General features: G+C 43.6%; 1 protein-coding gene across 1 annotated transcript in view; it reads right to left on the reverse strand.

Annotated features, from left to right (window-relative positions):
- The window catches only part of TG (thyroglobulin), a 261,047-nt gene that overhangs the window by 123,153 nt on the left and 113,799 nt on the right, over window positions 1–24,095 (reverse strand). Inside the window, exons 36-40 of the mRNA XM_056112201.1 lie at window positions 15,773–15,907; window positions 14,004–14,168; window positions 8,001–8,220; window positions 5,828–5,921; window positions 3,354–3,513 (exon numbers count right to left, since the gene is read on the reverse strand). Of these exons, the coding sequence (XP_055968176.1) occupies window positions 3,354–3,513; window positions 5,828–5,921; window positions 8,001–8,220; window positions 14,004–14,168; window positions 15,773–15,907 (774 nt within the window). The remainder of the gene's footprint in view (window positions 1–3,353; window positions 3,514–5,827; window positions 5,922–8,000; window positions 8,221–14,003; window positions 14,169–15,772; window positions 15,908–24,095) is intronic.

Below are 24,095 nucleotides of genomic sequence, written 5' to 3' on the forward strand. Positions count from 1 at the left end.
AAAAATTTGCATAACTGCATACTGAGTAAAAATTTCTTGGGTCGCAGTAGAAAACGTATAAGCAGAATATCACACTGGTTCCTTTCTCCTCCCTTAGGACATTCACTGAGTCTACATGCTCTGTGCAGAAGCTACTCTCATATAACATGCTCTAGCAGACAGGTGAAAGCTGAAGAATGAGCAAGTCTGAATTTGTTTTGCTGCTGTCTCTTTCTTTCTCAATAAATTGGTGTCTCCACAATGTGACCCAATGAAGGCATGCTCCAGATAAGGTCACTGAACGACCTGGATGGTGGGAAGTGCTAAGAGGAAATGCTAGCAGCTCAAGCAAAGAGTAAGTCTATGGAAGATACATGGAAAAGACCAACCCTGGTCATTCAAAGAACTATGTAGCACTGTAGCACTGTCCTCCCGTTGTTCATCGATTTGCTCAAGCGGGTACCATCTCCATTGTGAGACTTGTTGTTACTATTTTTGGCATATTGAATACACCATGGGTAGCTTTCCAGGCTCTGCCATGCAGGCGGGATACTCTCAGTAGCTTACCAGGCTCTTCGAGAGGGACAAAGAAATCGAACCTGGGTCGGCCGTGTGCAAGGCCAACACCCTAATCTAAAAGGTATCTGTGGACAGAGGAGAGATCAAACTACGATGAAAATGTTCATCCTGTTGTTTGACCACCTAGGTGTAATGCTTTGTCTGCATCCAGAGCTAAAGGCTTTGTAGTCTTCTGACTTCTGTGAGTCTGTGGATTTTCACCAAATACCATGTTGCTCTCACTTGGCCACCATGAGATGCAATGAAGGATTCAGATAGAGCATCGGGTAAAGACAGGCCCTATTGCCTTCTGTATGGCTGAGAATTTTCCTTTCAGCCCAAAGAACAGTGTGCCTCATGAGCTGGGAATTAAAGAGGCTTGAGTGTTCTGGAATTTTCCTTGGCCTCCCCAAGTGCTGCCCCCACCAGCCACAGGTAAACCTGTGCATTCCCAGAGCATATGGGTTCTCAGTAAGAGCAGAACCCAGGAGATCAGAATCCTGCCTCCTCCGGGACAGATGACATATGGAAAGTCTCTCTACTTGGTCAGGAAATGCTCTCAGCCAAAACCTCAGCCATTCTGTGAAGAGCTTTGTCTGACCAGGCTGAGACAAGACTGCACTCTGCATTCTGCTCCCACCCTCCACCTCTGTGGAGAAAGAGAGCTACTAAGTTGACAAATGACCAACAGCCGTGTGTCAGAAAATCCAGGCTGAGTGTCCAGGGCTCAGTCACTGACCCAGCTCCCTGAAGGAAACATCTAAAATCCACATTCCTCCTGAGGGTATCTGCTCAATCCCAGTTTTTCTACTGTTGTCCATTTCCCATTACTTGCCAAGGTCTGGGATATTCTCCCTGGAGTTCAAGGTCTCTCACCAAACATTCCACACAGCCTTCATGCCTATTCCCTCCTGAATCTCTGTTCCAACAAGATGCCTAAGCTGTCCACCACATTCTAGTCAGTGTATCATCCCTGTCACTCTCCTTCCTATGCCCAGACCCATGCTCAACCATTCTCAGCAACTCAGACATGCCAGGTCTTAGGCAAGCTCCTTGTAGAAGAGAGATAGAGCTCAGAGTCTGACCTTGGGACCATGTAACACCCTTCTCAGTCTCTGAAACTCTACCACGTATGATGCTTTATTTGAACCTCGTGGTAACTTTGAGGTGGACAAAATATTACCATTTTATAGAGGTCAAAACTGAGTCAAAACTTAGTCATGGAAAAAGAAGTCACTGGTGCAGTATTAGAGGAGGAGACGTGGACTGCAACGTGTTTGGATGGATCCAAGCTTCAGATCTTCCCTAGTATTGAGGGCTTCGGGTAAGCATAGACCATGTAATAAATGAGCCTGTGACAAGATAGGGCTCAGACTAGTGGTTGTGTGAGAGAGGCTGAAATGAAAGGGAATGTAGAAGATGTCACTGCTATTACCCTGGACTCATTCAGATGGTTTCCTTGTTCTCCAGGCAAAGTATACTAGTGGGATAAAATCCTGATTTCTATCTCCCAACATTGTAACTTCAGCAAGCATCTGACTTCCTGGACCCTTACATGATATCATTTACAGACATGCACATAGATACACAAAAAAGCACATGCGCACAAACACACATACAAAATCAACACACAAATACACACATGAAAGCACACACGGATGCATTGAAAGATTAAAGGCATCATGTTCTCTATGAAAACAACTCAAATTTGCATGAACAGATGACTGAATAAAAAAACACTATGGTACATATACAAAATGGAATACTATGCAGCCATAAGAAAAAGATAAAATTATTCAATTTGTTGCAACTTGGATGGATCTGGGGAGTATCATGCTGAGTAAAACCAGCCAGAGGGAAAGGAATAGACTCAGAATGATCTCTCTCATATGTGGGTATAAAGAACCATGTGGAATATCAAATGCCCAGTGACAACAGAAACAAGAGCAGGAAAATTGGTGTTCAGTAGAAAGCTTGCCACAGGGGCAGGAATGGGGTGAGTCTATGTCCACCAAGCAGCACTAAGGGGTCACTATTGCCAACACTGCCAGAGAGCAAGCCCACACCTGACCTTTCCTGTCAACTCAGCTCTGTGAGCCCGTTAAGTCCTGAGGCGAAGGTAACACCAGGACAACAGGAGAGGGCAAAAGTGCCTGCATAGAGAAAGGCTTGTGGGGGAGGTGGTGGTGGGAAGGAAACTGGGGACATTGGTCGAGAGCACTGTTGAAAGGATCAGTATTGGAAAAAATATACACCGGAAACTCAATCATAAATATCTTTGTAACTTTGTAGTTCACAGTTGATTGTCACTGTCACTGTCTTCCCATTGTTCATCGATTTGCTCGAGCGGGCCCAGTAACATCTCCATTGGAGACCTTGTTGTTACTGTGTTTGGCATATCGAATACCTCACGGGTGGCTTGCCAGGCTCTGCCGTGCGGGCGAGATACTCTCGGTAGCTTGCTTGCCGGGCTCTCCGAGAGGGGCGGAGGAAACAAACTCGGGTCGGCCATGTTGGCTGCGTGTAAGGCAAACGCCCTTCCCGCTGTGCTATCACTCCAGCCCTGTGCTATCGCTCCAGCACAGTTGATTAAATACAATTAAATTTAAAAAAAAAAAGAACTTCAAGTCCTTGAAACAGTTTCATCCACATAGTAAGTTCAATCAAGGACAACCAATCTTCAGGTCTCGGAGCGGCAGCCTCCTTACTGCAGGGGCTCAGACACCAAGTACTCAGCAAGGTTGGGAACCAACATTTGGGGGAGACAGAGCTTAACTCACACCAAGAAGGAGGCTCCACCCTCACTTGCTACTCACCAAAACTCAAGAAGCCGAAGATGCCCACTCGATAGCTGGCCGTGACCACGATGAAGTGCCCAACAGCAGCCAGGAAGGAGCCATCCAGGGCCGGCCGGTCTCCACGCACACTGCCCTCCAGCGTGTTGTGGAAGAACACCATCACAGATGCATTGGGGGCCTGTAAAGTTGGAGAAACCTGGTGCTAGTGGAGTCTATGTCTACCCATCACCATTGAGGGGGCACTTTCCCAGCACTGCCAGGGGGCAAGCCCACACCTGACCTCTCCTGGCAACTCAGTTCTGTGAGCCCCTTGTAAGTCCTGATTTATGCACCCACAGCTCCACCCCGTCCCCATATCAGAGGCCTCCCCTAACTGTTTCAGGAAGGGCCTACATGTGGAGATGACTCCTGTAAAGAGGGAGCTGAATCGCTGGTCCTCATCCCATCTTCCTGCTGTCTTCCCAGGAACAGGAAGTGAACAGAGTCCCACTCTTTCTGAGTGGAGGGAAGGAGACAGGCACACCTCAGGACAAAAACAGAGCCCGGGGCCTGGTGCTCACAGGCACTACAATCACAGATAGACTTGTCTCAGGTCTTGAAGCTTCCTGGTCTGTGAGACTTTGGTCCAGCACCCCAGCAGAGGGAGCAACCCTGACTCACAGGGATGGAGACAGAGGCTCAAAAATCATAAAGTCAGGTGGATCCATGGCAAGTTGTGGCCTACATGCATACTTAGGTATACTCAGGTGATCTCAGGTATGCCAGTAGGCATGCCTGAATGTACCCTGGGAGCCACAGAGTAACACCCCAACTCTTTGCTGGCCAGAGAGTCCTACAGTCTTACAGTCCTACAATGTTTGAAAGCAAACATTGCCTGGTTCTACTCAGCTACCTTTCTGTATGACTGGATGACTTGGGGGCCTCTCAGGGGTGCTCAATATCTTGGTGATTCTTCTTCAACCAGGTCAGTGGCTCAATGTAACAGTGTGAAAATGTGGTGCTGCAACCCACTGATGATATGGTTCTATGGTCTGTCTTACCTAGATCTTAAAAGAACATTCTGAGACAAATCCTATTTCTCTCCCAGCTCTCAGTGAGTTAATGAGGATCAGGAATCCTGAGTTACCTTCTCTAGGTCAGTAAGGCAATAGTCACTAGCAGGGTGGTATGAGGCAGAACATCATTCAGTATCACAAGTAAGAGATGACCAGCCATTGTACAGAACACAACTCTTATCATCTTCAATGTAAGCTCTTTACCTCTGATAATGCAACCAAGGAAAGTCTTCTTAGAGGCCCATGGTAACCTGCTTTAGGAAGCTCACTCAGATCAGTTAGCTGCAATCAATGCCTCCAAACTGCCGATGGCTTTTGCTGCTGGCCATTGGGGGGCCCAAGAAGCAGGAGTGCAGCCATCTCTACCTTGGGATTGGCCACCAGAGACTTTTCCTAAAGCAACTCAGATGTTCTTTGTCTCCTGCACTCAGACCTTCCCCCCCACACACAGGAAGTTCAAGTGCTTAACATCAGGACCATAGCCATGACTCAGACAGACACAGAGCTGGGAACACAGCCCCGGGCTCCGGGGTTGCTGTAAACCAGAGACCACACAGAAAGCCAAGAGATGCAACTGCTGCCAGCTCCACGCCTCTTCCAAGGAGAGTAAACCACCGTTCCCTCCTCTGCAGATTCCCTGCAACCAGGCTTCCCCTCCCCCGGACTGTGTTCCTTCTCTCTCTCCTTCTTGTAGGCCTCACTCTGCCCCATCGCCCCCCAATCCCTGAGCGATGACAGGGGCACCAGTAGCCACCACCATCTTCTATGACTTTTTCATCTTTTATTTTCTATAAGGGCCTCCCAGGCAGTGCTGAGGACCCCAAGGTCTTGGCAACACTTGGCTTAAGGTTGCAAACCTGATTAGTGCTTAGGGGAAACCAGAGTTGCAAGTGGAAATGCTGCAGGGGTTTGTGTGGTGCCAGGATCCAGCTCAGGCCTCTAGCTGAGAGGCACACACTTCTGTGCTTTGGATGGCCTCCAGTCCTCTTGTCTCTTTGGGTTGCCTCCTCAGCTACCCTTTCCTCCCTCTGCTATGTCCTTGCTGTCCAGTTTCTCTGTCTTCTGTTTTTCTCTGTCCCTGACACCACTGAAAGGTAAGTGTCCCTGACCAAGGGTATGGTAGAGCAGAAACTGTTCATAGCTGTGTCCTGCCCAGAAGAATCCTGCATGCCCCGGGCTTCTCTTCTGAAACCATCTTGAAGAACAGGAAGGTTGAGGACAAGATGGTGGGAAGTTCAGGTGTGGCAGTGCAGAACTGAGAGACCCTCTTGTGGCCCTCAACTATGCAGGCCTTCTGGAAGGCAGGAACTAAGGAGAGGGCTGGGGACTGTAGCCAAAGCATCCGCAGTGTAAAGGAGTCTGGATACTGGTAGCTGTGGGGATGGGGGTGTGTAGCAGGGCAGTCCCCCGCCCTCCCGCCAGCTACCCCAAACTCACCACATTCTGAGGGACAAACACGTTGAGATACAAGCAGTCTTCGCTGACTCCGGGAGACGTGGGCAATCTGGCACCTGGCTGCAAGCAGCTGGCCCTGCAGACGTGGATGTGTGACTCCTGGGAGAAACCACCCCAACCTCCAGGGGACCCACAGCATTATCTGTTCCAGTCCACCACACTGCCACAACCTGCTGCCCTTTCCTGGGTGTTCCCCCCCCCCCCCCTCCCCAGCCCTGCTGCTATGGGGCAGCTTCAGAAACTGGGCATTGGGAGTGGCAAGCAAGAGGCAGGAACCACAGAGAGCCTGTCAATCTCCCAGGCAAAGATCCAGAGAGCAGATTGCTCGTATTAAGTATGAAACAGCAATTTGCCATTTGGGAGCTTGGTCCTTGCCGGCTCTAGATGTACAGATCTGTTGGAGGGCACAATGCCAGAGTCACTTTGGTCACCAATACAGAATCCACGTGTTCTGTTAGAACCTCTACAGCCTCATAGCTGAGACAATCTCTGGGGCATGCTTGCAGGTAGCATGAGGGTGTCTGTCCTGGAGGTGAGGGCCCTTCTCAACCAAGCCTCACTAGCTCCTTTCTCTGATCAGTTCCATTTCTCCAAGTCCCATCCACCTAAAATATATGTGTCGCGACTATGACTATCTAATCTGTCAAATGGGCACCTCTGACGTGACTGGAGGTCTCCTCACTGCTTGATTGTTGCTTTGGTTGCCTGTGGAGATTTTTCCATGGCTTTCTGTATTCCTACACCTCTGTCCTGGATTAAGTCTTTAGTGTCAGTCCCCTACTGGGCTGTTCCAGAGCCACCTGACAAAACTGTCTCTCTGCCCAGCAACTGTGGGTGGCATGGTCTGGGGGCAGGGAGGGGACAGGACATGGATTCCAGTTGGAAGACAAACAGGAAGGAAAAAGGAGAATGGGCATCTTGAACATGCTTCGTGGCTTTACTCAGACAAACCACAAATCTTCTCCAGTAGGTTAACGCTTCTTTTTTTTTTCTTTTTGAGTCACACTTAATGACACACAAGGGTTACTTCTGGCTATGCACTCAGGAATTACTCCTGGTGGTGCTCAGGGGACCATGTGGGATGCTGGGAATCAAACCTAGGTTGGCTGCGTGCAAGGCAACTGCCCTACCTGCAGTGCTATTGCTCCAACCCCCAAATCCTTCTTTTAAACATTAAATAGATAAATTTTGTTTATTTATTTATATGGCTGGAGCGATAGCACAGCGGTAGGGCGTTCGCCTTACACGCGGCCAACATGGCCAACCCGAGTTCGATTCCTCCGCCCCTCTCGGAGAGCCCGGCAAGCTACCGAGAGTATTCGATATGCCAGACACAGTAACAACAAAGTCTCCAATGGAGACGTTACTGGGCCCACTCGAGCAAATCGATGATCAATGGGAGGGCCTTTACCTTTTACCTTTTTTTATTTATATGGTTTGGAGGGCATAGCCAGCTTGCTCAGGGGTTACTCCTGGCTCTACACTCAGGAATAACGCCTGGTGGTGCTAAGGTATAGGATGCCAGGGATCAAACCTGGGTCAGCTGCATGCAAGGCAAGTGTCCTACCCTCTTGCTCTGGCCCTAGGTTGACTCTTTGAAGTAGTGTATGTGTGCCTGGAAAGGTATGAGTAAGTAGGAAAGCATTGATGAAGAAGAAGAGACAATAAGATTTCCCCCCTTTCTAGAAAAACCCTTTTAATATGTGGCCTGACCAAAGGAGGAAAAAAATCCTTTAAGAGTTTTTTTTTCCCACAAGTTCCAGTAGTTTTTATTTGCTGCTATTTTCTCAGTCCCTTGGAAATCAGATGAGGCTATGTTCCAGCCATGGCAGTATTATACTGGTGGCAGTGACACATGCACCCCACTTGGTGGGTGTAACCCCAATGGCTTATTCTCCAGTCTTCCTTCCTGGGTGCAATGCTAAGTATAGCTCTTGCCAAGGAAGGAGAGCCCCAAGCAACCTGACTTCCCTAATCATTGTAAGGACTGGTGCATGAACTTTGGAAGAGATTTCTATTAAGGCTACCACCTTAACTAGCACTCCCTATCCCCAGGCACTGCTCAAACCAGCATGCACTATTCTGAGCCTTAGTCTCTCTCTGTTGGATTAGTGGAAAGAGCCTATTTGGGGATTCACCATAGTGTGCTCCTTACCGTGGCTTGGTGGCATCCCAGGACCCTGTCCAGTTCAAGGGCTCTGGTGCCCGGAATCGATTCTCCTCCAAAGGTGGGGCAGCATAGGGAACACCGAGGAACTGGTCGACCTGCTTCCATGAAGACCCCACCTGGATGGTCTGAGACACGCCCAGCAGCTGGCCATGAGTGGTGATGGTCACAGAAGGAACTGAGACCCCAAAGCCAAGCAGAGGGGTATCTGAGGAGAAGAGGTGGTATAGAAAGGGGAGAGAGAAAGGAGTAGGTATTCCATCATGAATATTTTGAAATATGCTTTAAGAAACTCAGTTTTGCACTTTTATTTTGGTGTAGTGGTGCCAGAATTGAACCCATCTCTCATGTGCAAAGTTGAGTCACATCCCTGGTCCCTGTTTTTGTACTTTAAAGATTCTAGCAATTTTCTGAGACCCCCAAAGTCCACATCAAGTTAGCATTCAATGTAATATATATATATGCATATATATGTATACCACGATCATCCTGTTGTTTGTCGATTGCCTCGAGCAGGCACCAGTAACGTCTCCTTCGTCCTAGTCCTGAGATTTTAAAAAGTGCCATATTCAAGGCTCTTTCAGGGTTAGGAGAATGAGACCCATCACTGCTACTGGTATTTGGCATATTGGGTACACCACGGGGAGTTTGCCAGACTGCAGCGTGGGCAAGTTACATTCGGTATATATATTAATTGCCAAGTCTGTGAATCTTTCCTAGGTGCTGAGTATGCCCAGGGTACAGCACTAATTCCTTCTGTAGCCTGTGAGCTCATTGTTTTGTTCCTCTAAAGAGGAATTTAGCTACATGATGTCCACAGCAGATGGACACTGCAATTAGAATTGTGGTCTTCAACCACCAATCCACAGGCTGGGATAGTCCACCGGAGTAAAAATGATTGAAAACTATTGATCTTTTGCCTTTGTTGTAACCACCAATCCATGGAGCAACTCTGCAGGACAGGTACTGGTTTATAGATGCAAACAGGTTGAAGAACACTGCTTTAGAATGTTTGGATTTTGAAGAGGAGGGACACAGATCCTACAATATTCCCTCCCGTAGTGAGATCTGGAGTAATATCCTGTCACAGAACATGTCAATGATCTCCAAGTTAAACACAGGTGTTACTCCTTCCAAGAGGGACCAAGAGGGATGGATTTACTGCCATAACTTCACATCAACATTTGCCACCAAATGAACTGACCACAAATGGATGAAAACCTTTTTTTAACCCTTATTTTTAGAACTTTCATATTTCTGAATTGCAGCTACTGAACTATGGGTCCACATTTGCATCTCCTGGTGAAGAAATTGGATTAGAGGCCCAGGGTGGGAAGATCCCCAGGCAGTAGGGGGATTAGGATGCAGACCTATATTTTTCTGACTCCAATACTGACCAAGTCCCAGGTTTAAGAGGCCAGATGAGGAGTCCTGTGCTTAAAGGCCTCAGTTGCAGACACAGACTTCTTGGTGCATGTCTAAATCCCAAACTACTCAGGTCAAAACTGGTGAAGAGAGCTAAGCCTTCTATCCAGCTCCATGTAATGCAAACCTACATGTACACATACACCAACTTCTCTGGAGTCCTATCTCATCACCTCTGTTGCATTTTCATTCATTCACTCATTGAGCCAATAAGTTTTTGTTGGACTCCAGGATCAGTGCCAAATACCAATTTCAGGCACTTGAGAGACAGGTCTGTGTCTGACTTTCTGCAGGGCTTAAGGTATTAGACAAAGGCAACACTAAGACACCATTATTTCTCTCTCTCTCTCTCTCTCTCTCTCTCTCTCTCTCTGTCTCTGTCTCTCTCTCTGTCTCTGTCTCTCTCTCTCTCTCTTTCTTCTCTTATTCTTAAAATGTGTATTGGGTTTGCTCAGCTCTGCTGTCTGCTAGTTGTCACTTCCTCTGCTGTTCCTGCTTCCAAATACATATCTCACAAATTTCAAAGGAGTTTCGTATAATGCAGTCATTAGTTGGAAGTCAGTTTGCTCCCAGAGACACATGATAATATCAAAAGACATATGGGGTTGTCACAGTGAGGGCAAAAGATGGCACCTTGTAGGGCAGAGATACCAGGAATGCTTTCAGGCATCCTAAGACAGTCATCCCCAGCAAAGAATTTTCTGGACCCAAATCTCAGGAGTCTTGGGATGGGAACAGTTTGGCATGGTGTGCATTCATGGTGTTCAGGTCACTGAGAGGCAGTGCAGTGACCTGAACTAATGGATGGGACAAGGCACTGAAGAGTTAAGGAGGCCTGTTTTAGGTTTGGGACTAGCTACATCAGGGAAACATCATCATTTTTTTCTGACCCTCAATTATTCCACACTCAAATCTTGAATAATAGAAGTACCTACAACACAAAGTTGTTTTGTGTAAATAAAATTCTATCCATAATGTTCTAAGTCTGTTGTCTGGCAGATAAGCAAAAACACAACATATAAAAGAAGAAGGAAGGAGGAAGGAAGGAAGGAAGGAAGGAAGGAAGGAAGGAAGGAAGGAAGGAAGGAAAAGACTGAAACCTAAACTAAAACTTCTGTTGCAGAAATAGAATGTGAGTCAGAGCTCAAAATAGAAACTCGAAAAGAAACCCTTGGCTGCTTCTTAATGTGCCCTCAATCACAAATCACAACTCACAACTGAAATCACACTTTAGCTCCTCCTCACTAGATTTCCTGTCTCAGTGACAAATGAAGAGCTCAAGCAAGCCCTTGGGACTGGACCGTGGGGACTACAGTAGCACAGCCTTAGGAAGTGGTACCTTCGCTCTGCAGAAAACAACCACATTTCATGGCAGTGGCCTCCTCTGTTGAGAGGTGCAGTCGGTAGCAAGGACAAAGACAGAAAATGCAAAAGCTAAATAACTCCAAGGGAATGTGGGCCTGCTTTCCCACGGACAGTGGTATTCAATCCTCCCTCCAGAGGCTGCCCATTGAATCTCAGACTGAAATGATCTAACAGAGAGAAAATGTTAAGATGTACAGCTCTCCTTTTGGAAATCTCTTGCAGAAATAGTGGCTACTTTCCAGAATATCACATATTTAGTCTACATGACTCTCTGGGTTGAGAACATTTTCTGTAGCTGCATGCATACTGCAAACAAACAGCATCTATGCAGAAATATATGGGCAGGCATTTCTGGCTGGAGGTGAGCTTTTCACACTAAATTTGTGTCACGCCAAACTAATAGAGGAACATTCTGATTTTTGTAATCCAACGTTAAAGCAGTTCTCTGTAGCACTACCACTCGGATTAGCTACCATACTGGTAACTAACTGGAAACATGAGATTCAAACCTATAAAACTTGAGTCTATAACAAAAATGTCCGGAAGTTAAACTTGATAATGTGGTTCCAAGATCTCAGCATATAGGGATCAAAGTAATCTCAGACTGGGATATAGATATGTGGATATTCTTAAGGCTAAGGTGAGAAAGGGGTAGAGGGAAGATCAGAAAGATCTTTGTATGAAAATAGGCTAAAAGGCTGCTCCATGCTCTCGGAAAGTGTGGGGCCAAACATTGCTACTACCATTTTTGAAACGAAAGTTTTAATTTCTTCTTTTCTTTTCTCTGTTCTTTCTTTCTTTCTTTCTTTCTTTCTTTCTTTCTTTCTTTCTTTCTTTCTTTGCTTTTTGGATCACACCTCCTGATGCTCAGGGGTTACTCCTGGATCTGCACTCAGAAGTACTCCTGGTGGTGTTCAAGGTGGTAGGGGGAGATATATAGGATGCTGGGGATTGAACCCAGGTCAGCCACATGCAAGGCAAATGCTCTACCTGCTGTACTAACACTCTAGCCACTGAAATTGAAATATTGTTAGCACACAGCCATGTTCATGGGTAGGGTGTTCAGCTGACTTCCTGCTGCCATGCAATTGAATGCTACTGGAGAGATTGGTACCTATGGGACTCAAAATATGTGTTACCTGACTTGGACCCTGTGGAGAAGTTTTCTGACCTCTGCTCTAGACGATAAGAGATAGGGACAATATTTTTTTAAATAAAAAACAACTATCAACTGCTTCCAGTAAGTGTGTTTAATAGGGAGATCCACTCTGAGACATAGCTCCTGCCTTTCCTGTTTTACTAGGCTGGCTTAAGTCACTTGGCGATGAGTTGACATCTTATCTGCATCATTCCTATACTCATAATACAGATGACATTTAATAGCAAATTTTTAGTTCAATTGAGGAAGGAGTTCCTGCTCTCTCCACAAAGCATGTGATGTGGCATTTCACTGTGATTTCGTAGGCAAGGACTACATCGAGACACAGGACATATGACTCATTGTCTCCAGGCTGTCGTCAGAAGTTAAATGCTTCAACTTCTCTGGGTCAGAGTCTCGTGCTAGCTAAGACAGGGTTAAAATCCTTGATGGACAATGCATAGGGTTAGGAGAAGGAAGGACCACATAAGAAGGTTCAGATGTTAAAGAAATTTCACAAATACAAAACAGACACAAAGACAAACACAGTATGGTCCCACTCATATGTGATATATAAGCAAATTAACACAAAAGTAAACTTTTAGATTTAAGATCAGTTAGTGTTTATAAGAAGGAAATGGGGAGGGGTGGGTGAACTGGATTAAGGACATTAATTGTAGGGTGAAGGGTGGAATTGGAGATTTGGTGTGGCATTTAATGTGGCATATGTTCATATTGATTTTAATTATGTAAATGTGAAAGTCACTCAATGGAATTTACTTCAAAAATAAATTTAAAAATATATATATGGATATATATTATTCATAGGGCTGGAGCGATAGCACAGCGGTAGGGCGTTTGCCTTGCACGCAGCCAACATGGCCGACCCGAGTTCGATTCCTCCGCCCCTCTAGGAGAGCCCGGCAAGCTACCGAGAGTATCTCCCCCGCATGGCAGAGCCTGGCAAGCTCCCCATGATGTATTCTATATGCCAAACACAGTAACAACAAAAGTCTCCAATGGAGACGTTACTGGGCCCGCTCGAGCAAATCGATGATCAACGGGAGGCCTTTACCTTTTTTTTTATATATTATTCATATAATAAAATATGAATATCATAAAAGTGTCTGATTTAATATTATTTACTAAGAAATTCAAAAGCCAAAATACCTTCCATAATTCAAAGAAGTGAATAAAGGCATCAGAAAAGCTTTATATAAGAATAAAGGTTTGCTGAGTGCCCGAGAATAGATGACTGGTTAAAGAAACTTTGGTACATCTACACAATGGAGTACTATGTAGCTGTTAGAAAAGATGAAGTCAGGAAATTTACATACAAGTGGTACTACATGGAAAGTATCATGCTAAGTGAAATGAGTCAGAAAGAGAGGGACAGACATAGAAAGATTGCATTCATCTTGGGAACATAAAGTAACAAAATAGGAGACTAACACCCAAGGATAGCTGAGATAAGTACCAGGAGGTTCACTCTATAGCTTGGAGGCCAGCCGCACATGCTAGGGGAAAAAGCAACTCAGATAAAGAAGGGAGCACCAAATAAAGGTGTTAGGAGGATCCTCCCAGGATGGGAGATGCATGCTGTAAGTAGACTACAGACCAAACATGATTGCCACTCAATGAAAACCACAGCACCCAAAAGGAGAGAGAGAACAAAAGGGAATGCCCTGCCACAGATGCAGGGTGGAATGGGGGAGATGGGAGGTGGGAGGGATACTGGGATCCGAGGTGGTGGAAAATGGGCACTGGTGGAGGAATGGGTACTCGATCATTGTATAATTGAAACCTAAGCACAAAAATTTGTAAATCTACAACTGTTCCTCATGTTGTTTCACTAATAAAAATTTTTTTAAAAACTTTATAAAGAATAAAGGTCTCCTCCTTTCTTCAGTCTATCGCAGAGAACTAACACCTCATATAGGATAATTTTGGCTGACCTTCTCAGGTCATCACATCCCACAAGTTATCCCTACCTGGTTAGGTTGTCCCTCTTCATCACATCCAGGGTTCCAGAACAGTTCATAAAGACAGAGGACTGGACTTACGTGGCTTACGGTAGATGTAGGTGGCTTCTTCATGAAGCAGAAGTTGACAGTTCTGGGCCTGAAGGCTAAGTGTGCAGCTCTGGGTATCAGGGTAGAACATACACCTCACAGTACCAGGTAGCATCTGCAGAGTGGTGATGATGCAGGCCTGGTGGCGGGAACACTCTAGGGAGTAGAGGAAGAAGACTGAGGCTTGGGTCTTAGAGATGGAATTAGAGTCCTGTGATAATTCACCCAAAAATTCTTCCCTGAATCCAAGCAGCATACATCCATCTATCCAATCAACATCCATGAATCTTCATATCATCCTTCCATCATCCATGAGTGCCCATCACTACATCTATTTATTCACCCAGTCAATTACAATTCTTTAATCTATATATCATCTATCCATTCATCCATACATTAGTTCCTTGTAGGAAAGAGTTAATCTTAGAAAGGACACCCTGGCTGCACTCCCCTATAGAGCCTACTAATAATTTATGTAGGTCAGCCCACAGCTTAGGTTTCCAAAGTAATCAGTCAGAAGAAAACCCTTCCATCTATTCACACATCCATCCATCCATCTATGTACCACCCACCAATACATTCATGCATACAATAACTCAAGTATTCATCTGATTACTTATTCACTCATTTATTTACTTACACACTTAAAGCACTGTGCTAGGACTTGAAACAAAATGATCATGGGGGAGCTCAATTCTTCCATTATTCTATTACACACAACAGCAGTTTTTAGGTTGCTTACTTAACTCATACCAATATGCTTCCCCCCCCCCCCCCTTTAAAAACTCTCCATGTCTTCATACTGGCCTCAGGATTAATTCATATAAGACAACTCTATATTTTATTCCTTGATTTTCCTCTTCGACCTCATGATACCAGTGACGGTTCTTGAGGGATTGTGTCTTCTCCCATAAGAATCGGGTCCTTCAATAGACAATCTAAGTTAATCATGACCCTCAGGGTATTAAGTGCTTTGAAAGAAAACCTAGCTCTACTTTATTGGAATAAGAAAGTTGTACACTGTCCAACATCCTTATTGATAGCCTAATCTCTGTCTATGTCATCATACAAAGCTGTGCCACACATGGTGCCCATGTCCAGAACAGCTATACATGGTGGACCTGTCTGGGATATGCTTGTGGTTATCCAACTCAGTAATGGAGGAGAGTCAATGAGTCTCAGAAGTAAAAGAATGAAAGTGCTCTAATCTCAGGCTCTTTGTGAAGCTAATATTTTTGTGGAAAATCCCATCAAGTGATTTCTCACTTTGTTCAGAAACCTTAGTGACCAGAAATGCTCAAAGACAATGTCCATTTGTGAATGCTTCACATATTCAACGTTCTTCGTAGTTCCCTGAAACATGTCATTGAAATTTAACTTGTATTACATTTACCTTAGGAGCCTGACCAAAACAAAGGTACTTCCTGCTTTGTAGGATGATCAACCTGTATTTGGAGGAGAGCCACCATAGCTTGCACTCCTCTGCTTCAATTTAACTCTCTAGGTCCTTTCTCTGATCTTCCTCTGCTCTAGTTCAATCTCTTTCTGTTTCTGGCTGGTTTCACTTTTATAACTGACCTCGTAAGAGACAGTACAGAAGAGTCCATCCAGGATCCTCTCCTCCCAGAGAATTTCTTCCTCTTAGGTCCCCCTGGGTAAGTCAGGAACTCCAACCCATGTGCTTTTACATTTATTCAGCAGCACTCTTGTGAGAGAGGCCCAATCCTGATCAAACCTATCCGGGTGTAAACTCCACTTACTCAACAGACAGAGGTCACGGGCACCAGAGAAGTCACTGATGGCAGCATTGCTGATGTGGGCAACATCAAACTTGCTGAGAGATGGGTCAACAATGACTGTGGAGGGGGTCAGAGACTGCCACGAGTCCAGAGAAACTAGGAGAGAAGACAGAGACAACCACGGGCAATTATCATATGATGCACAACAAAGAGAGATTATCCCCAACCAATACCTTCAGCAGGCAACCCCTCCGTACAGTCCTTGTTATTTGTGTTTTCTATGATTATACCCTTTACCCATATTTCCATTTCTATGAACCAAGTTCTATGCTCAACTGGGGATATAAGCATGGGTAAAACAAAATAACCAATGAAAAATAAAAAAAACATTGATATTTCTGTTCAGCAACTTATAGTAGAAGGAGGAAGATGTAAAAATATTAATGAACAGTGGTTATCACTCAATCCTTAGAATATTGCTAGATAGTAATGTTAATATGGCAGCGTTAGGAAAGACTAGTGAGGAGAGGCTGCTAAAATCTCAGGACTGGGACTAATGGAGATGTTACTGGCACCCACTAGAGTAAATCATTGAACAACGAGATGACAGTGATACAATGAATGCTAATATAGGCTTGCAAGTGTTTACTATATGATATTGTGCTGGAGTTCATGATACCTTGGAAGCTTAATAACAGTAGTTTTCAAACTAGACATGATATTTTTATTTTTCTTCTATCCAACTGAAGTAGAAAGTATCAATATTCCCTGTAAAGAATGTCACAAAGTGCTGCCTGCAGTGTATTCAGATGAATGCACACATTTCCCCAACTATTCAGAAGGTGGGGTCTAGAGATACTCTCCAGGAATTTTCTTTGGTCTTTGGGAACTCCTCTTCTTCCAGTTGGTCTACAAACACTAGTTCATATAGGTATACAAAGTTTTATCCTCTTGAATCAAGATGTGACAACTCTCAAGGGCCATTCCGACTTCGTTGAACTCACTGATTTCAATGGTGCTATTTAGATGCTTGGTTTGGATAGTTTCCTTCTGAATTGTCTTACTATTTATTTACCCTTCCTTCCTCGCAGATGTTACTCCTGAGAAAATTATACACACTTAACCTCCTGTATGCAAATCTCCATCATGGTCTACTTCCTGGAAAACCCCAGAAAGACATCCTCTTTCAAAGAGGAAGTCAAGGAGGTACAGGGAGGTTAAAATGGTTTGCTCAAGGGGGAGCCATTCTTTTGTAGCAGGAGAGGAAAGGGACCTCCCGAACCAAGCTTTAGTGACCCCAGGGATTATTTTCAACAATACTTGGCTATGCAGACCGAATAGCTCAATGCTCAGATATGGGGATGTGGTACTTGAGCCCGGGGGGTGCAGAGATCATACCTGGTAGTGCTGGGGTAACCTTGTGGCCCATGAGCTCAAACTAGTATGCCAGGTCTGAACGCCAGCTTTTTGAGCTATTTCCATGACCCCAAGGATGCTATCCTTAAGGCTAGAACAAGACTAAAACCATACACAGATCTCTGCTTTTGAATTGCAGCAATCTATACACAGAATATGTTCCCACATATGTTACAGAGAAAAGGGCATATGTGTACAGAGACTAGAGATGCCTGGTGGGTGTGAGGCTATGTGTCAGAGCTTGTAAGTCCCTGAGAGGACCTCCGTTGTCCTCCCATCTACAACTAGGATCTAGGTTTATGGTTCCATTATTTAATCTTCAAATAGCATTAAAGAAGGTAAAGAGCTTTCCCTGACATGTACCTTCATGATCATTCAGAAATTCTTATTCTAGAATATACAGAGCTATTCACCAGGGTCATAACTGACAGTTAATAGTATATGTCTGTATATTTAATAGTATATGTCTGTATATTTTTGCTTTAGTTTTTAACATTGTTCTTAACCCAGGAAATCACAGTAATTGTACTTATAATAAATATTTTGGTTTTATTTTTTGTTTTTTATTGTTTGTTTTTAGGACACCCCCCCCACCGTGCTCAGGGCTTATTCCTGGCTCTATACTAAGGGATCACTCTTGTTGACTTTGGGGGACTATATGAATTGCTGGAGTTTGGACCTGGGTCAGGCTCATTCAAGGCAAGTCCTCTATTTGCTCTATTTGCTCTACTCTCTGTCACTTGTAATAAATATTTGTAAATTTGAACCTTCTCTAATACAATTCAAGCAAACTTAAGTATATCACTTTATGTTTTGTAAAGCCTTCACTTTCCTCATCTATAAAAGGCATCATGGTGAATCCTCAAAGTGCTTCCAGTGAGAGGTGGTGCAGAGTTCTCATGTAGTCTTCACTAAAGATGAGCTAGAAGCTAAAAAAAAAAATTACGTGACTCTCCAAGAGCACTGAGCTGGACAAGGACCACAGCAGAGACATATCAACCCCCTTGGTTCTGAACCAATATCCTTACTGCCCCCTTTGAGCTTTCTATATGCTGTAAATCTTTTTTTTCCAGGAAATAATTCCCAGATATAAAAGGACATTGACCTTGAGTACACCATGTTCTTAGCTATATGAGAAAGCCTATAATTTTTAATCTTAGGCATGTCTTTGACATTCAGTCACTGAGGTTGGGGGTGCAGAGCCCGTCTAAAATTAGAATAATCAACATAGTAATACTACAACTTAGCACCCATTGTAATTTTTTTTTATGTAAGAAAGAAAGAAAAGATTTTCAAGGAACTTGCCAAATGACATAATCAGGTTTTACATTTGAGAACTCTGAGATCATCCTCAGAGCCAGACGTTGTGTTTCTCTGAACTTGGAATCTAGCTTCCCTGGAAGAAACCCTAAGCTTTCATTGCCTTAAGCATCCTCTGCATTTTACTATTTTCATGGCTAGTACAAATATCATGTTTGCAGCATGACCAAACGGAGTTATATATTTTTAGAGGGTGAGTACACTGCAATTTCAGAGCACAGTTATGATAGGGTTTCATGCCAATTACAGTCTTAAAATGGAAGCCTTCGTTGCACTCCATGTTTAGGTTTCTGGGGAAAGGCAGAAAATTGAAGGGTAAATATCATGCCCAAAGTGAGAGCCTTCTTTTCTTTCACTTTCCAGACCCTGGAGCCAAATTTGCCACATACTGCACCTGTCCCCTTTCTCCAGCTTGTCGGATCCCCCTGGAATGAATCATTGCTGACCTGTTAGTAGCCAACTTCTAATTCTGATATGAGTGTAAAAAAAATTGGCAGTAAGATTTTGTGCTTTTGTGAATACAGAAATTTGTGAATCATGAAATCTAGGAGATTTTGTAGGAGATTTCTGGAGAGTTAAATATTTTTGGGGGGTTGGAACACCCAGTGATGCTCCAGGATCATAAGCTCCTAGGAGTGACAGGGGCACCATGTACAGTGCCAAAGTACAAACTGGGATTGGTTGTATGCAAGGCAAGTGCTTTACTGCCATACTATCTCTCTGACCCTGGGAAATTTTTTTGTTCTGCCAAGAATTTGAACTTCCTTCTGCATTTAATATTTATGAGTGTATCGACATGGAGCTGGGGCTGGAGCGATAGCACAGTGGTAGGACCTTTGCCTTGTGTGCAGCCAGCCCAGCCGAGTCAGGTTCGATTCCTCCACCACTCTCGGAGAGCCTGGCAAGCTACTGAGAGTATCTCCCCCAGCAGCAAAGCCTGGCAAGCTACCCGAGACATATTCAATATGCCAAACACAGTAACAACAAGTCTCATGATGGAGACGTTACTGGGCCCGCTCGAGCAAATCGATGAACAACGGAAGGACAGTGTTTTTTGTTGTTGTTGTTTGATAACATGTTTAGGGGATCATTACCATTCATGTTTTACAGAAAAGGAAACAGATGCAGTTACATGCCCACAGGGAGTAGCTGATAACTGAATATTTCTGCCAGGTTCCATGGAGTCAAACTCCATGGACTAGCCATGTCAGAGGGTGCCTTTTCAGATAATTGAGGGGGGACAACTTTTGGGTACACCAAAGATGAATCTGCTCTCCAATACTATCTATAGTTATTGGTTAGTTTTGTTTGTTCATTTGTTTGGGGGCCACAGCCGGCAATGCTTAGGGGTTACTGGCTCTGCACTCAGAAATTACTCCTGGTGGTACTCAGGGAATCATGTAGGATGACAGGGGTCAAATCCAGCAAAGCTAACACCCTACATACTGTAGTATCATTCTATCCTTAATATTTCAGGTTTTTATTTTATTTTCTTTTGTTTAAAATAAACTTTAATGTCAGCATCACTTAGTAAAAAAAATGATCACCTTCACTTGGGTTGGATGTACCATGCTTATCCTATGTTAACTTCTAGCATGTAAATGAATATTGCTTAATGGGTAGCTAACTATTCTCATTTATCTCACTGTTGGTTCTGGTCCTGCTCTCATACTGCTTTAACTGCAGTTACTTTATTATCATTGTGTTATATTAGAGTCTTCCTATTTATTATTTTTTATTTTATTATTATGTTTTGAAAGCATTCCTTGGCCACTTTGGCTATTTATTCTATTTAATAGGGGTAAGTATTGATCATTTTGGGATACTTGTTCAAAACTATTTTTTCAAAAGTTCCTTTGTGATAATAATTATAACATTCTAAAGTTAAAATTTAATTGGAGAGAGAAAATATTTTATTGTATTTTGGTTCCTGTTTGGACATTGGGGAGAGTTTATAGTATCCATTTTCTCAAATCACTATTTACTTTCCTCTCTCAGCAGTACACTGAATTTGCAAAGACTTCTTGATGCATAAGCCTAGAACTGTTTACCATCACTCAGTAACATCAGAACTAATATTACTCATAATACGAGACTAACACCTAAGAGCAGTAGAGAGAGGGCCAGGAAGATTGCTCCACAGTTGGAAACCTTCCTTATGAGCTGGGGGAGAAGGCAGCTGGGATAGAGAAGGGATCACTAAGTCAATGATGGTTGGAGGGATCACTTGGGATGGGAGATGTGGCTAAAAGTAGATAAAGGACCAAACATGATGGCCTCTCAGTATCTGTATTGCAAACCATAATGACCACAAGTAGAGAAAGTGTGAGAGGGAAAATGTCTGCCATAGTGGCAGGGGATGGATGGGATGGGGGTAGGGGAAAGGGATACTGGGTTGTTTGATCATTGTATGACTAAAACTCAAACATGAAAGATTTGTAAATGTAGCTCATGGTGATTCAATAAAAAAAAACTGATATAACTGTTCTACATGAACTGCCTGATCCATATATGTGTGTCGAATTCTTACCTTAATTAAGGAAAAATTGTAGCACGGTAGCACTGTCCTCCTGTTGCTCATCGATTTGTTCGAGCGGGCACCAGTAATATCTCACAACAAATTGTGAGACTTGTTGTTACCGCTTTTGGCATATTGAATACATCATGGGTAGCTTGCCTGGCTTTGCCGTGCGGGCAAGATACTCTCAGTAGCTTGTCAGGCTCTCAAGAAGGGTGGAGGAATAGACTCCTGGTTGCCACGTGCAAGGCAAACGCCCTACCCACTGCACTATCACTCCAGCCCAGGAAAAATAGTATAATCATTATTTTACCTCTATAATATTTAACACAATAATTATTTCATATACTACAATAGCTCTATAAATTTTAAATAGATCAATTAGTTGATAGGGCTGGGGTGATAGCACAGAGGGCTAAAGCGATGGCACAGCATAGGGCACTTGCCTTGCGCACAGCCAGCCCTATAGAGCCAGTTCGATTCCTCTGCCCCTCTCAGAGAGCCGAGTAAGCTATCCATGACGTATTCAATATGCCAAACACAGTAACGACAATTCTCAAAATGGAGACGTTACTGGATCCACCCAAGCAAATCGATGAACAACGGAAGGACAGCGTTTGTTTGTTTTTTGTTTGCAATTAGTTGGCAAATTATTCACATTGGAAGCAAGTAATGGGCAAATGATTTCAAATAATATTTCAGTTTTGTGTGACTCATTCCAGTTCATGAAATAGTTTAATTTACACTGTTTTAGTATCTAGATATAACTGTGAATTCATTATATTACTATTATTTTTAGCAAGGGATTAAACTATCTCAGAGTTAGCGAATAACATGATCAGAGATCCAGCTTGTGAAACCTAGGATGTTACTCAGAAGGTCCCTTCCCAGTCCCTGCTCCACTGAGCTGTCTTTATCCTACTGATTCAACTTCAGGATCTAAATGGTTCCACTTAGTGGCATATGCACCCTGAGGAGAGGTTTCAAAAGACATATGAAAATGACCAGCACTGCTTCTGTTCTGTACTTGTGGGCTGGTGAGTAATCACCAGTTATACTGGTAACTTCAAAGATATGTCTAGAGAAATTTTGAACAGACAGGAAACCAGAAACAGGAAACCTGACTTAAGAGTTCTACTCCCTTCATGTGCTCATGATGAATTACTAAGTTTATCATCAGCAAAATTACCGATAGAAATATAAAGGCCCAGATTGACTTCTATTTTCTAAGAAGCTTCACTCACATGAACCAGACTTTCTACATAATCCTCCATACACAGAAGCTACCTGAGAAGTGGTATGATACTTGGGTTTTCTGAATGCTTTTGGACTCTTTTTTTCTTGGAGACCCTGTGTGTGTTCCTAGATAGCTAGACAAAACTACAGAAATTCAGAAGCACAAATGTATGGGGAAACCAACATGAGCTAAGCAATGCCATTCTAATAATACAGAGGCTTCCCTTGGGATACTAAGCTGTAACCATCATAACCGCTCAGTAGATTAGGGCTACCACTGGTCATTGTTCTTCAACCCCTGATCCATGGTCCAGGCTGGTCCATAGGGGCAGAAAGATTGAAAGCCACTAGTTTAACTGTCTGGATCATAACCAACTATGCATATATGCACATGGATGCAGAACAATTACAGTTCTGTGTGCATAAAAAGTTGAACAATTCTGATCTATAGAATCACATGACTGCCTTGTAGATACTTCTGCATCTCCAGTCACTGGGACAAGAGGAGCCACACTTTTGTCACTTCTTATCATAGCTCATGTAGGTGAGAGATGTCACACTAATTACTTCCCTACATGGTTTCTTTCTCCTCTGAAGGCAACTTAGAACCTGTCAAGAATTCACATGATACATTTTTTCTTTCAGGGAGCTTCTGCTCAGAGCTGTAAAGTGACTCACTCCAGATTCCACACCATCAAAAGAGAACTAGAATGAAAAGGCTGACTGACTGACCTAATGCCAACGCCTATCCGTTTCATTACTTCTGCCTAGACCTACACCTGCCAACCTGCTGCTGCTTGCCTGTGGGTAAGCACTCTCTCTTTCTCTCTCTCTCGTGTACACGCACAGAGAAAGAGAGAGAACAGAGAATAAACCAACATTAAAGCAGAAATGAGTCAACCATTAAAATTACAAAAACAGAAAACTTAGAGAAACTTAAAAGCCACCTAGGTTATTCACTCATAGAGTGAGGGAGTCTCCAACGTTTTGTATGATGTCAAAGGCAGGTTGTTCAGCACCTCAATCTGACTCCAATTCACCAAGAAACTAAAACCTTCTCCTTTCATCCTCTGTCACCCCCTTCACTCCTATTGATCCTCCCTTCACCACAGCTGCTCCATTCCTGCAGAGTGCTTCCTTCATCTCTCCTGAACTGGGTCCCTCCCACCTCTTGGACTTCACACATGGGAGAGGGAAAGTGATTGTTTCCTTCATATATCAAGTTCAGTTTCAATGAGGAGGGCAGAGAATTCACAATAGACCACGGAGGAGAATAAACAAAGAATGATCAAAGTCTTATTAAATAAAACACAAAAACTATATGTAGCACTACCCTTTAGTAACACAGTACTACTATTTCTAATCAACAGTTAACATTGCTATAATCCATAAATCTAATGACAACCTTCCACTGTTTATGGATTTCAAACAGGGGTGTTTTAATTTATAGTCATCTAAATAGAATGATATGAGGGGGGCCTAGTTAAGTAACTTGTCTAAAATATTTCCCCCAAATGACACTGAATTTTAACTTGCAGAAATGAAATCTTTTGCTTCACTAATTAAAATTTAAACACTCTGGGGAAAACATAAAACTAAAATGTGTTAATCATGTTCACCTGATGGTGAGTTACTCTATTAATTCCATTAATCTTGATAAGAACCTCCAGCCTGGCATTGAAACATAAAGCAAATAAATCAGCACAGCCCCTCCTCGCATGATCCCACGGTTCAGGCTGATTTAAGACATGGAGGCAAAGAGTTTCCAACCTTTGCAACCTAGAGCCTTTCTTGAGGAAGCAGTGCAGGAGGAGGAACCTGGAGATAAGAAGCAGGAAGATCTCTGTTACCCAG

Source organism: Sorex fumeus, unplaced genomic scaffold (assembly GCF_029834395.1).
Source record: "Sorex fumeus unplaced genomic scaffold, SorFum_2.1 ptg000002l, whole genome shotgun sequence".
Taxonomy (NCBI): domain Eukaryota; kingdom Metazoa; phylum Chordata; class Mammalia; order Eulipotyphla; family Soricidae; genus Sorex; species Sorex fumeus.